Genomic DNA, 17,718 nt, shown 5'->3' on the forward strand with positions numbered 1-17,718 from the left:
TCCATCACATAAACAGAAGCAATGACAAAACCACATGATTATCTCAATAGATGTAGAAAAGGCCTTTGACAAAATTCAGCAGCCCTTCATACTAAAAAAAACTCAATAAACTAGGTGTTGATGGAATGTATCTCAATAAGAACTATTTATGACAAACAACCAATATCATACTGAATGGGCAAAAACTAGAAGCATTCCTTTGAAAACTAGCACAAGACAAGGATGCCCTCTCTCACTACTCCCATTTAACATAGTATTGGAAGTTCTGGCCAGGGCAATCAGACAAGAGAAAGGAATAAAAGATATTCAGACAGGAAAAGTGGAAGTCAAATTATCTCTGTTTGCAGATGACATGATTGTATATTTAGAAAACACCTTCATCTCAGCCCCAGATCTCCTTAAGCTGATAAGCAACTTCAGCAAAGTCTCAGGATACAAAATCAATGTGCAAAAATCACAAATATTCCTATATACCAGTAACAAACAGAGAGCCAAATCATGAGTGAACTCCCATTCACAGTAGCTTCAAAGGGAATAAAATACCTAGGAATCCAACTTGCAAGGGATGTAAAGGACCTCTTCACGGACAACCACAAACCACTGCTCAAGGGAATAAGAGAGGACACAAACAAATGGAGAAACATTCCATGCTCGTGGATAGGAAGAATTAATATCATTAAGATGGCCATACTGCCCAAAGTAATTTATTGATTCAGTGATATCCCCATCAAGCTACCATTGACTTTCTTCACAGAATTGGAAAAAAGTACTTTAAACTTCATATGGAACCAAAAGAGAGGCTGCATAGCCAAGACAATCCTAAGCAAAAAGAACAAAGCTGGAGGCATCACGCTACCTGACTTCAAACTACACTACAAGGCTAAGTAACCAAAACAGCATGGTAGTGGTACCAAAACAGGTATATAGACCAATGGAACAGAACAGAGCCCTCAGAAATAACACCACACATCTACAACCATTTGATCTGTGACAAACTTGACAAAAACAAGCAATGGGGAAAGGATTCCCTATTTAATCAGTGGTGTTGGGAAAACTGGCTAGCCATATGCAGAAAGCTGAAACTGGACCCCTTCCTTACACCTTATACAAAAATTGACTCAAGATGGATTAAAGACTTAAAAGTAAGACCCCAAACCATAAAAATCCTAGAAGAAAACCTAGGAAATACCATTCAGGACATAGGCATGGGCAAAGGCTTCATGTCTAAAACACCAAAAGCAATGGCAGCAAAAGCCAAAATTGACAAATAGGATCTAATTAAACTAAAGAGCTGCTGCACAGCAAAAGAAACTATCATCAGAGTGAACAGGAAACCTACGAAATGGGAGAAAATTTTTGCATTCTATCCATCTGACAAAGGGCTAATATCCAGGATCTACGAAGAACTTAAATTTATAACAAAAAAACAACTCCATCAAAAAGTGGGCAATGGATATGAACAGACACTTCCAAAAGAAGACATTTATGTAGCCAATAAACAGGAAAAAAATGCTCATTATTACTGGTCATTATAGAAATGCAAATCAAAACCACAATAAGATAACCATCTCACACCAGTTAGAATGGTGATCATTAAAAAGTCAGGAAACAACAGATGCTGGAGAGGATGTGGAGAAATAGGAACACTTTTACCACTGTTGATGGAAGTGTATATTAATTCAACCATTGTGGAAGACAGTGTGACTATTCCTCAAGGATCTAGGACTAGAAATCCATTTGACCCAGCAATCCCATTATTGGGTATATACCCAAAGGATTATAAATCATTCTACTATAAAGACACATGCACACATATGTTTATTGTGGCACTATTTACAATAGCAAAGACTTGGAACCAACCCAAATGTCCATCAGTGATAGACTAGATAAAGAAAATGTGACACATATATACTATGGAATACTATGCAGCCATAAAAACGGTTGAGTTCATGTCCTTTGCAGAGTCATGGATGAAGCTGGACACTATCATTCTCAGCAAACTAACACAAGATCAGAAAACCAGACACCGCATGTTCTCACTCATAAGTGGAAGTTGAACTATGAGAACACATGGACACAGAGAGGGGAACGTCACACACCAGGGCCTGTCAGGGGATGGAGGCTAGGGGAGGGGTAGCATTAGGAGAAATACCTAATATAGCTGATGGGTTGATGGGTGCAGCAAACCACCATGGCACGTGTATACCTATGTAACAAAACTGCATATTCTGCACATGTACCCCAGAACTTAAAGTATAATAATAATAAAAATAAAGAAAGAACGATAGGCAATATAGAAAATGGTATTGGTGACACAGTCTTGGATTACACAAATGGAAGAGCATATTGAGAACACGATCAACTCCTAAAAACTTTCAAATTCATTTTTAAATTAACCTATTTTCTTCTGTAGATAAACCAGCTTTTCCTCAAATCTGCTGTAACTCATGTTCCATTTTAGCATTTAATGACTGCTCCCTGGGGATCTGCCACATCATACAAGTCTGCGTGTACTGGATGGGCCCATGAGCAGAGGAGCTAGGCGAGAAGGCACAAGTGACCTGGTGCTTTAAGTTGACACCTGGCTCTTCACTCTTGGAAAATAAAGATAAAGAAAAATCATTAGCTGCCAAGCCAGTGACCTTCATGGGGGAGGGGTACACTCTTATAGGAGAGGTGGGATGTATATGATTAAAGTTTTTCTGTGATTTATTTGTCTTTTTTAGCACTTGACCCATGATTCATGCAGTGAATGTCATTTTGAATGAATAAAACATCTGTTACCCTCATGGTGCCCAGTATTTGAAACCACCACGGTATATATTTTGCAAATTTGAGGATGTGTTGTCTAAATTCATTACTCTTAAAAGAAGAGATTTTACAGAAACGGCTGCTTATTACATTCAATAAAGATATGCGAAGTTTTTGGGAATATTCCAGGTTGTAAGATAACTTGGGGATTATTACCAAGATCAATGTTTCTATGGGAAAATGTGCTGTAAGTTTCAAAAATAACTTTTAGCATAACATCAATACATAAATTCCAGATTCCCCCATTGTGTTGGATTCTAAAATTTTGAAAATATGTAATACATAGCATTAATTTTTATTTATCCAACATATTCAAATAATTAGTATACTGAAATTACTCATTTTGAGTAAATATGATGAATTGTTAGTAATTATTCAATGATGAGGAGGAAAGTGAGTTTTGCCAAGTTTATGGGAGCTGACACTTTCGCCAGAGTGCCCCTTCCGTTTTCTTGACACTTGATTCCATCATGAACACTGCCTCTGTGACTACTGTCATTGGTCAAGCCATTTGGGCACATGTGAAAAATTTGAAAATTTGTATTTTTTTGTTGTTGTTGTTTTTCCTTTTTTGGGGGGAGGGGGAGGCAGAGTCTTGCACTGTTGCCAGGCTGGAGTGCAGTGGCACAATCTCAGCTCACTGCAACCTCTGCCTCCTGGGTTCAAGTGATTCTTCTGCCTCAGCCTCCCAAGTAGCTGGGACCACAGGCTTGCACCACCAAGCCCAGCTAATTTTTTTTTTTTTTAAGTAGAGACAGGGTTTCACCATATTGGCCACGCTGGTCTTGAACTCCTGACCTCAAGTGATCCACCCGCCTGGGCCTCCCAAAATGCTGGGATTACAGGCGTGAGCCACCACGCCCGGCCCATTTGTAGTTTTTTATATTCTACATCTTCCGCTCCTTATCTCACAGCTTACATACTGGTCATTTGTTTTGTGATGGGGGAAAGTGCATATATTGATGAAACTGTTTGCTACTAAAGCAACCTCAGGTAGTATGCTAATGGCTCAAGTCAAATAACAGCATTTTTCTCTGAAAATTATTTCTAAATCACTGACACTGTTTGTTTATAGGTCTTCCTATCACTGGGCTCTAATTTCACTTTGCAACTGGTGACTGTGATGCTTGTCGGTGGACGTTTCTATGGAATGCCAACAATTCTTCAGGAAGCAAAATCTGCTGTCCTTCCAGTCTCTGAGAAAGCTGCCAATTCTCAGGTAATTGGCCCTGGGTGTGGTTCTCTCAGCAGACCACTAGAGAGCAGCTTTTACAGGAAGGACGGAGACTCTTAGAGCTAGCATTTCTCATGAGTAACTATTTTCTTAAATATAAATAACTCTGTGAATATCACAGTAGATGTAACCGATATATTATATAAAACTACTTAGTCTATTTTCAACATTCAGTAGGAAAAAAAGAGATATGTCCAGATCTCTTCTTGATATTATGTATCTAATATTGAGGTATTTTATGTTAAATAATTAAAATTATAATGAAGCACTAATATTCCAGACTTTTTCTTGTACTAACATTGTGAATGTTTATCTTTAATATTCAGACTTTGGTTTACTGGGGCGAGTTTGTGCTGATGTAGATAAATGTTGATGGTCAGATCCTGTGATACGGTTGTATCTAAGTATTTGCATCTTCTGTCTGAGGTCGTTGTAGGAAAGATTATTTCCCAATCGCTTCATAAATGCTCATGAGAACAAAGAACAACTTGAGGGCTTTCCTTTCCTTTCAGGCAGATTCTGTCAATATAAGAAAAAGACAAGGCTGTTGTCTGTGGCTATGGTAACGTGTATTTTTGAAGCCATTGTGAGATATAATTCTATCCTGCTCCTTCAGGTGGGAGCTGAAGTGACGTGGGCAAGCCTGTCTTAAGATGCTGAGGTGGAATCTGTACAAATGAATGGGCAGGAATATGGGCAGATATAGTCTCTGGCCACTACGGGATGCTCTTCAGCTACTCCCTCCTGAGCATCTTCTCCAAGGATAATGAATGCTTTTTATCTTAAAATGGAATACACTGGCATTTAAAATAACTGAGAGGAAGAGGTTTTTTTTTTCTTTGCCTCCTCTTCTTTAAGAGCGAATGAAGAAATAGAATTTATTAATGCTTTGAATTTTGTTGTCGTCTTTTTGTTCATGGGTTGTTATAAAAAAAAGATTCAGCAAAACCATGCATTTGGAGTAAAACATTTCCTACTGCTTATCCATGCATATTGTCACAATACTGTATCACCCCAAAGGGCAAGGCTAGAGTCCATCATGGTACATTCATGTCTTTGGTGTATACTCTATACTCGTATCAGTGTTTGGGGTGTGTGTGTGTGTGTGTGTGTGTGTGTGTGTTTGTGTGTGTGATGTGGCTAGGGCATTTTAAAATAGCCCTCTAGCCATATAGCAAGAATGAGCTCACTCAAAGCTTTTGGCATTTGCTAAGCAGAAGCCTCACTGGGCTGGGCATGGTGGCTCATGCTTTTAATCTCAGCAATTTGGGAGGCCCAGGTGGGCGAATCCCCTGAGGTCAGGAGTTTGAGACTAGCCTGATCAACACGGCGAAACCCCATCTCTACTAAAAATACAAAAGTAGCTGCATGTGGTCGCACACGCCTGTAGTCCCAGCTACTGGGGAGACTGAGGCATGAGAATCATTTGAACCCGGGAGGTAGAGGTTGGAGTGAGCCGAGATCATGCTACTGCACTCCAGCCCGGGTTACAGAGCGACATTCTGTCGAAGAAGAAGGAGAAGGAGGAGAGGGAGAGTGAGAGGGAGAGGAGGGAGAGGAGGGGGAAGAGGAGGGAGAGGAGGGGGAAGAGGAGGAGGAAGAAGAGGAGGAAGAGGAAGAAGAGGAAGAGGAGGAGGAACAGGAAGAAGAAGAGGAGGAAGAAGAAGAACAGCCTCACTGTCAGTAACAGAGAATCTAGGCTGGAGTCAAATTAAAGTAGTTGTTGCTTTTCCTCTGTGGCTCCAGAAGTTATCCTGCGGAACCCTCTCACATTTTTCTATTATTCTTCGTTACAATTTAAGAAGGGGAGAATGAGTTTTAATATATAACTCTTGATTAAATGGTATCCCACATTTATAGCTATTGAGACCAAAAGAGGTAAACCGAATTGTTCAAATCAAAATGTGAAGCCAGGAATCTGCTTTTCTTCCTCATTGCTCAGAACTTACTTCATCTATAAATCACATACCCTGGGAATGCTGCGCATAAAACAAAATCTTACTTGATGCTTGTGATAGAGATGGGTATTTAAAAAAACTTTGAAGTCTTCTGGTCTTCAAAAAAAGGTATAAAATTAAGTTGGAGCTGAAAAGAACCCTAATAGAAGGTCTAGTTCATGGTGCTTATTTTATAAATGACAAAATATACTATTCTATCTTAGAAGGCAAATTTTAGTTCTACAAATGAGGTTCTGGAAAGACCCATGAACAAGTCCTGTTAAATGCCATTTAAAATAGTTTCCTTTCATTTAACCATAATTATGCTTACCTTTTTTTGGATGTTGTTCATTCAAAAGATAGCCTTTTGATTAAAAAAGAAAAAGCTATCGACTATAACCTAAATAATAAAGTAAAATAAATTTTAAAATCTGAGATGTTATTTCTTAAGCACTTCTCTTTAATTCAATATAAGACAAGGATATATATTATATAAACCAAGGAAAAGTTTACGTTTAACCCATTCCTCAGAAAACAGGAAGGTTTAGAGAGAAATAAAATAAGCATGATTTTTCCCTCAGGTCGGATTTGACTCCACTGCTTTTCAACTCATGAACATCACTGCCGGCACAAGCCACGTTATGATTTCTAGGAGGGGCACATATGGTGCTCTGTCAGTTGCCTGGACCACTGGATATGCTCCTGGGTTAGAAATTCCTGAATTCATTGTTGTTGGCAACATGACCCCAACACTGGGTGAGTTGTAGTTTTTCTAAGATGGGTCCTGTAGAATATTGGAAGGATATCATTGACCACTAATTGTCTTGGGTTATTCTTATTCTGGACACTGAATGTAGTTTTCTAATACAATACTCCCATATTTAAGTGATCAGAGTAGTGCAGGTTGCTTGGTGAGAAAAGGAGAGAAACTTTTTTCAGTCAAATTAACAACTTCATGCCTTACCTCAAAAGAGTGGGGTCACTAAGCAAACTACTCTATCTATACAATAGGAGCTTGTTGAAAGTAATTCTAAGAATCTAATTTGGCAAATACAGTGATAAGAAAAATAAAAATACGTACAGCTCTTCTATGCATTTCCATGTTCACCTGACTATTTCTGGCAGTAGGGCAGCTGTTACTTTAGATACTTTATTTTTTAAAGTATACCATTAGCTCTTTGAGAGTTAGTGAGATGCGAATGTTAGATGGTTTGACCTCTAACGTGTTATAGAAAGCTCATTGCAAATTTAGATAATGAGAGTTTATAAAGAACCCTCCAATGGGCTCAGAATCTGAGGATCTCCCTCCTTGATTCACAGGGTCTTGGTCACCAGGCAAACACCATTTACACTCAGTAAGAAACCTAGGGAATCCTGCGGAGGACTGAGATCCTTAGTCTCTCAAAGAGGAGGGAATGATTTTCATTTTCCCAAGATCTTGGCATCACTGAGAGATAAGAAGGAATGAAAGCTAAAGTCCTGTAGAAGATGGGGGGTGAGGGCTAGGCCAATGAAAATGACATTTTCATGCCAGCTTCCATCCTAACAGCAATCCCAGAACACAGAGAGAAATTAGCTGCGCGATTGAGAGACACCATAGTGTGATAACTGCCTTGGATACTGGGGCTTCTTTAGCCACTGGATAGGTGCCCTAATCTGATGTCTGAGACATTGGCTCCTCTTGTTTTCCTTTTGGCATGTCCCCTAAGTTAAAGATATTTTATTATCTTTTCTTTTTTATTTTCTAGCCCCTTTTTTCCTGCAGAAACTCTTATCTTTTACTTCCTTACTCCTCTGTCACTTTGGGTGATATGCATAGCTCCATACAATTTAGGGTGATTTTTAAAAAATTTTATGTTAGTAACTACTTCTACATATGAAAAGATTTATGTGTAGAAATATTGCTTATTATGAGTGTGTATACGATTTTGTGCTTACATATCACATTAATCTTCAAACGCTTTTGTGAGTTTATGTTAACTTGATTCAACTGAAATAACAGGAGTTCCCAAATAATAGATCTGTATCTTCAAACAGGTTCATTTAGTTTTTTTGAGGCTTTGTAATAAATTTTCAGACACAATGAAAAGTACAGTATACACCCATAAACTCACTGACTAGATTTATTTATTTATTTTATTTTTAATTTTTTTTTTTTCTTTTTTTTTTGAGACAGAGTCTTGCTCTATCACCCATGCTGGAGTGCAGTGGTGCCATCTCAGCTCACTGCAACATCCACCTCCTGGGCTCAAGGTATTCTCCTGCCTCAGCCTCCTGAGTAGCTGGGATTACAGGCTCGCTCCACCATGCCTGGCTAAGTTTTGTATTTTTTGTAGAGATGGGATTTCACCATGTTGGCCAGGCTGATCTCAAACTCCTGACCTCAAGATCCATCCTCTTTGGCCTCCCAAAGTGTTGGGATTACAGGTGTGAGCCACTGTACCTGGCCTTGACTGGATTTAATAGTTGTTACAGTCAGCCATATTTGTGACATTTTTTCTGAAGCATTTTAAAGTAAAATACATAGATTATGATATTTCACCCCAATCTACTTCAATATGTATCCTAAAAATATTCTGGGGCCAGAATTTAAACCAAAGCCTGACACTAAATCTGTATTAAAGCCTGCCTAACACCAAGAGACTGCTCTTTTCACTATTGGATTTTGTCATTGAGCCAGGAAAGAAAAAGATATAAAGGAGAGAAGTAAACAGGGACTGACAGCAAGATTTGTGTGGTCCACTGTAAGTTTACCTCTCCCCTATCCCTTTATAAAAATGTTTTACCTTTTGTAAACTATAATTGAATTTTGGATAAGAAAATATATTACTACAGTTTTAAAAGTCAAATCCCAGTTTAAGATAAGAACTAATACCCTACTCTCCTTTTCACGTTTTCCTTCAGGGAGCCTTTCATTTTCCCACGGTGAACAAAGGAAAGGAGTTTTCCTGTGGACGTTTCCCAGCCCTGGTCGGCCAGAGGCCTTTGTTCTTCATCTATCAGGAGTGCAGAGCAGCGCTCCTGGTGGAGCTCAACTCCGGTAAGACCAACCTAATTCTCACCCAAGAAATTCTCTGAGGAATAATCTGGAATTCATCCATCAAAACAGAAAAAGGCACAAGGATTATTCTCCTTGAAGGAAACGCAAACATAGTTTTAGTGTAGAGCATCACATGGCGTGCATGCTGGAGAGGGAGGCGGCTCTCAGGAGCCCCGCCACCCACTGCTTGCCTTAAAGAGAGTTCCTCATGCTCCATCTTGAGAATAGGGGCTGGGGTACCATCTCCACTAAAAGCCATGATGGCAGTTCTCCTCTTGTTAAAGGAAGCTGTCTTCTGAGAAGCTGAAAATACCTGATTGCTCCAAGTGATTAAGAGTAAGAATAAGATTAAGTAAGAATAAGACATCACAGTGGGGTGATAAATATTACCTGTTTGGATCAGTAACCCTTTGACTTTAATTTAATTTTATTGATTTTTACTATGTATCTGTAGTGACTCTTTCTGCAAATACAGTATATTTGCAGGTAAATACATACCAGCCAAAAGCAATTTACTTTCCTTATTTCTGGGATAGACTCAACCAGAGCAGTAGAGGGCAGACCTGTTATTCAGACTTAGGGATTTAGTCCTGGCTTTGCCACTTACTCACTGTGTGACTTTGAGAAAGTTACTTGATCTTTCTGTTCTTCGGTTTGTTTGTAAAATAAGATTTGGGAGTATGAAAACTAGAGCGTATTCAAGTATGTTTGTATACATGTTTATGTGTGGGAGATGTCCATTGGGGAAATCAGATATGACTTTATACATATGCCATTTTTAAAATGTTCGTCATTTTAAAACATATTTTAGAGTTACAAATTCAAATGCTTTAACAGCAACAATAGTCATTAACAGTATTATAGTGCTTGGCCAGTTGTGGTGGCTCACACCTGTAATCCCAGCACTTTGGGAGGCCAAGGCAGGCCGATCACCTGAGGTTAGGAATTCAAGACCAGACTGGCCAACATGGCGAAACCCCATCTGTACTTAAAATACAAAACATCTGCCAGGTGTTATGGCATGTGCCTGTAGTCCCAGCTACTTGGGAGGCTGAGGCAGGAGATTCGCTTGAGCCCAGGAGGCAGAGGTTGCAATGAACTGAGATCGCACCACAGCGCTCCAGCCTGGGCAACAGAGTGAGTGAGACTCTGTCTCAAAAACAACAACAACAAGTAGTATTACAGTGCGTACCCTAGGTCAGGCATAAATCTTATAGTGCTTACTCTAGGCCAGGCATAAATCATACACACACACAAACACACACATGCACACACATATTCTGTCTCTCTCTTTACTCTCCCCAGCAGCCTTACGAAGTAGATTCTATTATTTGTCCCATTTTATAAATGACAAAAGTCATAGATAGATTATGCAATAACCCAGAAGCACACAGTTTATACATGTTGGGGTCATGATTTCAACCCAGGCTGAATGACCTCTGTCTGAGGTGTTAGCCACTGTTTTATGTAGTGAGTGCTAGCTGCTTGACAAGAGAGAGTGATGGGATCTGAAGAATCCTCCCTAAAGACATTTAAATTTATATTAAAACCAAAAACCTGTTGGCAAAAGAAATTATACCTGTAGACAGAATTAGGCCAAGAGGCCACCAGTTGTAACCTCTGATATAGCTGTTAACTCACAACAAAAATCTATAGGAAAAAAACTGAGGATAAATTATTCTATCATCGGTGTCTATCCTACTTCACACACAAAGTTTTAGCTACATTTGCATGAGAGGATAGTCCCATTACTGGCAGCTGAAGGAAGCAAGGATTTTGCTGCTAGTGCCAGTAACTATTTCTGTCTGGTAGATAAGAAAGCTGGCAGAGGTCCAGAACATTGTAGTAATATTGTACCCCTTGTACTGATCCTCTATTTTCAGATCCCTCAGACAGTTGCTCTGGGATGATGGAGAAATACAATAGAGACCTATGAGCTTTTCATTTAGCTCAGACTTGTTAGGTCCTGTCCCTGCTTTTGTAGCTCCTGTTCTTACATTTCTTGTGCCCTTATCAATAAATAGGGTTTGATGGAATTTGAAATGGCACTTCATTGTTAAGTTACTGCCCTCACAAGCAGAATTTTAAATATGTGAATGATGAATCTCTACAGTCATATTCCTATTTTTTAAAATCAATTTCTTCTTGATTTAATTTTTTTCCCAGATCAGGTTTCATCGTTGCTGAAATTGAACCGATGGGCATCTTCCACTTTTCCAGTAGCTCAAGAAATATCATGGTGTCAGAAGATACACAGATGATCAGATTACATGTACAAAGACTATTTGGGTTCCACAGCGATCTTATTAAAGTTTCTTATCAGACCACTGCAGGAAGCGCCAAGCCACTGGAAGATTTTGAGCCTGTTCAGAATGGGGAACTGTTTTTTCAAAAATTCCAAACTGAGGTTGATTTTGAAATAACCATTATTAATGATCAGCTTTCTGAGATAGAAGAATTCTTTTACATTAACCTTACTTCAGTAGAAATTAGGGGATTACAAAAGTTTGATGTTAGTTGGAGCCCACGCCTGAATCTAGATTTCAGTGTTGCAGTGATCACAATATTGGATAATGATGACCTGGCAGGAATGGATGTTTCCTTCCCCGTGACAACTGTGGCTGTAGCAGTTGACACAACTCTCATTCCTGTAGAAACTGAATCCACCACATACTTCGGCACAAGCAAGACGACTACCATTCTGCAGCCAACCAATGTGGTTGCCATTGTTACTGAGGCAACTGGTGTATCTGCCATCCCTGAGAAACTTGTCACCCTTCATGGCACACCTGCTGTGTCTGAAAAGCCTGATGTGGCCACGGTAACTGCCAATGTTTCCATTCATGGAACATTCAGCCTTGGGCCATCCATTGTTTATGTTGAAGAGGAGATGAAGAATGGCGTATTCAACACTGCAGAAGTTCTTATCCGAAGAACTGGTGGGTTTACTGGCAATGTCAGCATAACAGTTAAAACTTTCGGTGAAAGACATGCTCAGAAGGAACCAAATGCATTGCCCTTTCATGGTATCTATGGGATTTCCAACCTAACGTGGGCAGTTGAAGAAGAAGACTTTGAAGAACAAACTCTTACCCTTATATTCTTAGATGGAGAAAGAGAACGTAAAGTATCAGTTCAAATTTTGGATGACGATGAGCCCGAGGGGCAGGAGTTCTTCTATGTGTTTCTCACAAACCCTCAAGGGGGAGCACAGATTGTGGAGGGGAAGGATGACACTGGATTTGCAGCTTTTGCCATGGTTATTATTACAGGTATATCTTTGAAATGATGGAGATAAAAATGTACTTTTGTGGTACATAATTTGTATTAAGATGAATCTAGCTTAAATTTAATAGAAGGTGAAGTACTTAAGTTATTCATAGGAATGCATTAAAATGTTGTTTTTCTGTAGCATGGACCCATGACATGAACTCAAGATGTGCTGTTCTGAGGGCCCTGTAATTTAATGTACTATAAATGTCACTAAGATCAGAGCCAGTAATACAATCTATAAATCCATACTTTCACAATATAAAGAGCATTTAATTTAATCATCCAAACACGTGATTGCCTATCCTGTTTTGAAACTTCATTCTAAATTTACCAGCCACTTTCAGTAATCCATCCTAAAGTCAAAGATCTCATTGGCAGGAAATTTTTTTTTTTCTGTTACCAAATAGATTTAAACTATTGTGTTTTGTTTTGCTTTTGACCCAATGTAGATGATATAGCCATCATACTATTGCATATATATGTTACAATAGCTTAAAAATTTAATTATTTTTTGTTTCTCAGGTATCTTATGCAATCTTTTTGTGACAGTTTGCAGTTTACCTCTGTAAATACATCCTGTATTTCTTTTTTTTCTTGTTTTTTTTTTTTTTTTTTTTTTTTCTTGGAGATGGAGTCTTGCTCTGTTGCCCAGGCTGGAGTGCAGTGGCACGATCACGGCTCACTGCAACCTCTGCCTCCTGGGTTCAAGCAATTCTCTGCCTCAGCCTCCCGAGTAGCTGGGATTACAGGCACCTACCACCACCCCTGGCTAATTTTTTTGTATTTTTAGTAGAGACGGGGTTTCCTCATTCTGGCCAGCTGGTCTTGAACTCCTGACCTCGTGATCCACCCACTTCAGCCTCCCAAAGTGCTGGGATTACAGGCATGAGTCACGGCACCCGGCCTGCAATCATACTGTATTTCTTCAAATGAAATACATCAGCATGTCAATACCTTTTATGAGTTAGTGACAGGCTATCTCATGATTCTTTTTTCATTTTTATATTTTATTGTAAAGGGACAATTTATAATTATACATATTTAAAGGGTACAAGTAATGATGTTATGATTTATAAATACAGTGTAGAATAATTTAATCAAGCTAGTAACATGTACATTATCTCCAACATTTTTTGTAGTGAGAATATTTCAAATTTACTATCTTAGAAACTTGGAAATGTACAGTACTCTGTATTAACTGTATTCACCATTCTGTGCAATAGACCTCAAAACATATTTTTGAGATTTGATGCTTCCTGGAGTTCATATTTTATTTTAGTCACTCAGTTTTAATTCAGTCATAATTTTGCAGTCTTTTAACTTCCTTTCATATGCTCAGCATTATCTCATTTAGTTAACCTACAAATTTGCATCAATTAGTATGATTTATTCCTATTTCTACAGTTTATGTAGTGTATTGTAAATTCTTATTCTATTCTACAAGTTATTTACTGATTTTGATTCAAATTGGCTTAATACCATCTATATATTTCTATTAAAATTAGTTTGGCAGTCAGCATCCTCCTTCTCATTCTATGATACAGATATTTTATTACAGTTATTTGAATATGACCAGGGCTGATAGTTAAAACATGTAACAATTAGTTTGGCACCGGCCAGGCCCATTAAAATGGCTTCTGGAGGTTCTTTGCTGTTCTAAGCGATACTCCATTAATTAATGGATCACGAGGAGGTCTTGTAGTCCTGGTTAAGGAAGTGGCAGTGGGCTCTTTGAGGGGGGCTCAGGACAGAAGTTAGGTACCAACTGGAATGGAAGTGCTTCCCTGTTTTATGAGATAATATAGCCTACCAGTGCCTATTCCTTCATCAGCTCTGAGCTTAGTTTTAACTCACCAGGCAAATGGTAAGTCAGCTGAGCTCTGTGAGATTCTGTGATGTTTACCTTCCCTACATAAGGCACACTCATCACACACCTGTTGCAAATGACTGACACCCTGCCATAGCTACCACTAACGTCATGTGATGTAATTGGCCTGACTACACCACCAGACACATTCACGTGGTCATAATACCTTAAGTTCCTTTACTTGCAAATGTTGCCCTCATCTTTTCCCTATCTGGCATTTTTTTCTTAATAATATTTCTCACTTAACTGGATAATTAATTTTGCTGCATCCACCCATCTTTATAATCTTTTTACATTTAGATTTTAGAGCAAACTTTCTGAGTAAGTCAGGGAAAAAATAGTTTATTTAGTTTTGATTTCGATCATTGGCATATTATCAGTCTGGAATCATCTTACTAGAAATCTGAAATCAAATTTGTTATTGTAAATGTGACAAGGGAAGTGTTATTTTCATTAGAATCTTGCTAATTGCTATTGCCTTGGAAAAGGAAATGAGGGTTCTGCTGTGATAGTCTTGTAATCTACTTGAAGAGCCCAAATCCTCACTTAAGGTGACAAGAAAACAATTGCTGCCAAAGATAAAAAGTCAATGTCGGATTCTGATACCAGGTTACGAAGTGATTGTAGTGATTAATGGGTGAGGATGAGGACTGGCAGTCTGAAACAAAACACACATGAGATCCTAGGACAAATGTAACCCATCACTTGCATGTCCCTAACAAAGGGGCTCCACATTTACTTTAAGACCAGGGAAATGGTCCAGAGGCTGATGACTACTAGTTCTTCCCTATCAGGACAGTTCAGTGGTTTCCTGTTTCCTTAACCCAACCTACTCCCTAACTTCAGAAGTTCTGTCTCCTTAGAATGCCAGGAATCAGGTTTCAGGGTGATGGGTACACATGATAATATGGTTTGGCTCTGTGTCCCCACTCAATTCTTATCTCCAGTTGTAATCCCCCAAATCCCCGTGTGTCGAGGGTGGGACCTGGTGGGAGATGATTGGATCGTGGGGGCAGTTTGCCCCATGCTGTTCTTGTGATAGTGAGTGAATTCTTATGAGATCTGATGGTTTAAAAGCAGCACTTCTCCTTGCTCTCTCTCCTGCCACCATATATGATGTGCTTTGCTTCCCCTTCCACCGTGATTGTAAGTTTGCTGAGGCCTCCCCAGACATGCAGAACTGTGAATCAAACCTCTTTTGTTTATAAATTACCTAGTCTCAGCTAGCATCTTTATAGCAGCATAAAAATGAACTAATACACATTGTTTTTCAGGCTGATTGCTTTAGGATCATTGCTTCTAGGATCAATGCAAAACTGGGTCATGGAGAAATAGAAAGCAGTCAGAGCTGTGCACTGGTGTTTCTCTAGTCTGAGAAGCTGGTTTAGGTGCTGCCTAGAATTTGAAGTGATGATTTCTGTATAGTATGGGCCCTAGTTTTGTTCCAGTTTAAACATTTTTTTTTTAAGTATAATGGTACCTCTAACCTCAAGTGTTGCTTAGCAAAGTTTCTGATACCCAGAGATGCTCAGGAGTTCCTTAATATTTCTGTTTTGTTGTGGGGCAAATAGCTTAATGGGTAGCATAGATGGTCTTTTAGTCAAACCTCTTATGTGAAGGTAAATCCGTTGAGCAGAGTTCATTTATTTGACAAAGATTTATTCAACACTTACTATATGCTCAGTTCTGTTCTTGGAGCTGGGGATACAGTAGTGAATAAAAGTTGTTGCTCGAGTAGGGCTTACATTCTGTGGGGGATATATAGTCTTAAAACAGATAAATATCTAAAATTTCAAGTACTGTCAAATGTAAAGTAGGATCTTAATAGAAAAATGAATATGTGTGTCAGGGGAAAGAGTGGGATTTGATTATTTATTTATTCTTTTCTTCTATTCCCAAACAGCCACCTTGATGTTATCACGGTTTAGTTTATTTTTAATAAAGATATTTTAACAACTCTAGCTCCCCTCACCACTTGTGAATTTCTCACTTTTAAACCATGTGAGCTGGCAAGATTAGTGGAGCATGGGAGGTCTTTTAAATAATTCTTGAATATATTATAGCCCTCCATTCTTTTTTCAGGGAGTGACATTCACAATGGCATCATAGGATTCAGTGAGGAGTCCCAGAGTGGACTAGAACTCAGGGAAGGAGCTGATATGAGAAGACTGCACCTTATTGTCACAAGACAGCCAAACAGGTAAGTATATATATAGTATGTGGAAGATGTAACATTCTGTGTGTCTGTATAAATCCAATTTTAATTCATACAATGGTAGAGGCAGGGTAAGATAGAAGGAAGTAGTGTGGAATTTGGCATGTCTTCAGATGCTGTAGTTCTTAATCTGTGATTATGATACTTCGTTTATGATCATAACTTAGGGTTACCTTGAGTGTTTTATACTTCATGAAGTACCATACAAATATCAGACTATGTAGGTCATCACTTCATCTTACTGCCTGTTACCTGCTCACTCTACATACATACCATTTTCCTGTAAGGAAAACTTGGAGTACCAAAATTTTATTTGCAACTTAAAACTGTATAGTAGCATCTTTGGATACTAATCACATACATGTGCTTGGCATGCACACATGCACATGTGTATATATTACATTTTCCATTTTGGGCCTAAAAAATCTGTGAGAATGTAAGTCTCCCTTTGCCCTATTTTGCAGAAACAACCATTATGAGTGGAAGTGTTGTTTCTTTAGAAAAATTCTTTTTAAAAGAGAAATGAGGAACATTTACTTGCCTTTAAGAACTCCCTGTAATTCTCATTTTCACATCTTTTGGACATAATAGAAAAATATTATTTGTTTTTACATTCCTTATATAGAGTATCAGGATACTTAGTCATTATCGAATGGAATGTAGTCAAAGAAAACCACATAAGCCCTGAGGCTTAATTTAATTCTCTCATTTGTAGTGAGGAAAATTGGTCATTTTCAGCATCATCAATGGTAAAGTAAGTGCTATACTTTGGATGAAGAGGTACCATTTGGCACAGTGATAATAAACTCTATTAGACATGGGGATGACACCCTCTGTTAAGGCATTGGGTGGGTTTCTTGCTCACAGGGCCTTTGAAGATGTCAAGGTCTTTTGGCGAGTCACACTTAACAAAACAGTTGTCGTGCTCCAGAAGGATGGGGTAAACCTGGTGGAGGAACTTCGGTCTGTGTCAGGGACCACAACCTGTACAACGGGTCAAACAAAATGCTTTATCAGCATCGAACTCAAACCAGAGAAGGTAAGAAATGAAGACACACATTAGTGTCAACTTCTAATTGTATTTCTTTAGAATTAATCATTTTAAAACCACTATTGAAACTTATACATTGTTAATATGGAGATTCTTTGTGTCTTTCTTAGCCACAATCTCTAAATCTCTTTGCCGACAACAAACTTTAGACAGACTTGATTACATTATGAATTTTCTAAATAAACTTGTCATTTTTCTATTTTTTTGTTTCTTGCCATATTGTAAAATAACAACCATGTAGGTTTCACTTCTTTTATTTGTATTCTTGGTACAGTTCTTTCCTTTTCTTG

At 38.5% G+C, this 17,718-nt stretch overlaps 1 protein-coding gene across 14 annotated transcripts in view; it reads left to right on the top strand.

Moving 5' to 3' along the window:
* The window catches only part of ADGRV1 (adhesion G protein-coupled receptor V1), a 597,366-nt gene that overhangs the window by 238,434 nt on the left and 341,214 nt on the right, over positions 1-17,718 (top strand). For 13 of the 14 annotated variants that reach the window (XR_012413865.1, XR_012413864.1, XM_005557361.4 and 10 more), the window contains 6 exons: positions 3,887-4,030; positions 6,564-6,738; positions 8,887-9,022; positions 11,189-12,294; positions 16,245-16,362; positions 17,245-17,416. Coding sequence is in view for 11 of the 14 variants with exons in the window: in XM_005557361.4 (XP_005557418.3) it covers positions 3,887-4,030; positions 6,564-6,738; positions 8,887-9,022; positions 11,189-12,294; positions 16,245-16,362; positions 17,245-17,416 (1,851 nt within the window). In the remaining 3 variants the exon portion in view is untranslated. Of the gene's footprint in view, positions 1-3,886; positions 4,031-6,563; positions 6,739-8,886; positions 9,023-11,188; positions 12,295-16,244; positions 16,363-17,244; positions 17,417-17,718 lie in introns of those variants that run through there. The other variant, XR_012413866.1, reaches the window with a different exon arrangement.

The sequence above is a fragment of the Macaca fascicularis genome, chromosome 6, assembly GCF_037993035.2.
Source record: "Macaca fascicularis isolate 582-1 chromosome 6, T2T-MFA8v1.1".
In the NCBI taxonomy this organism is placed as follows: Eukaryota; Metazoa; Chordata; class Mammalia; order Primates; family Cercopithecidae; genus Macaca; species Macaca fascicularis.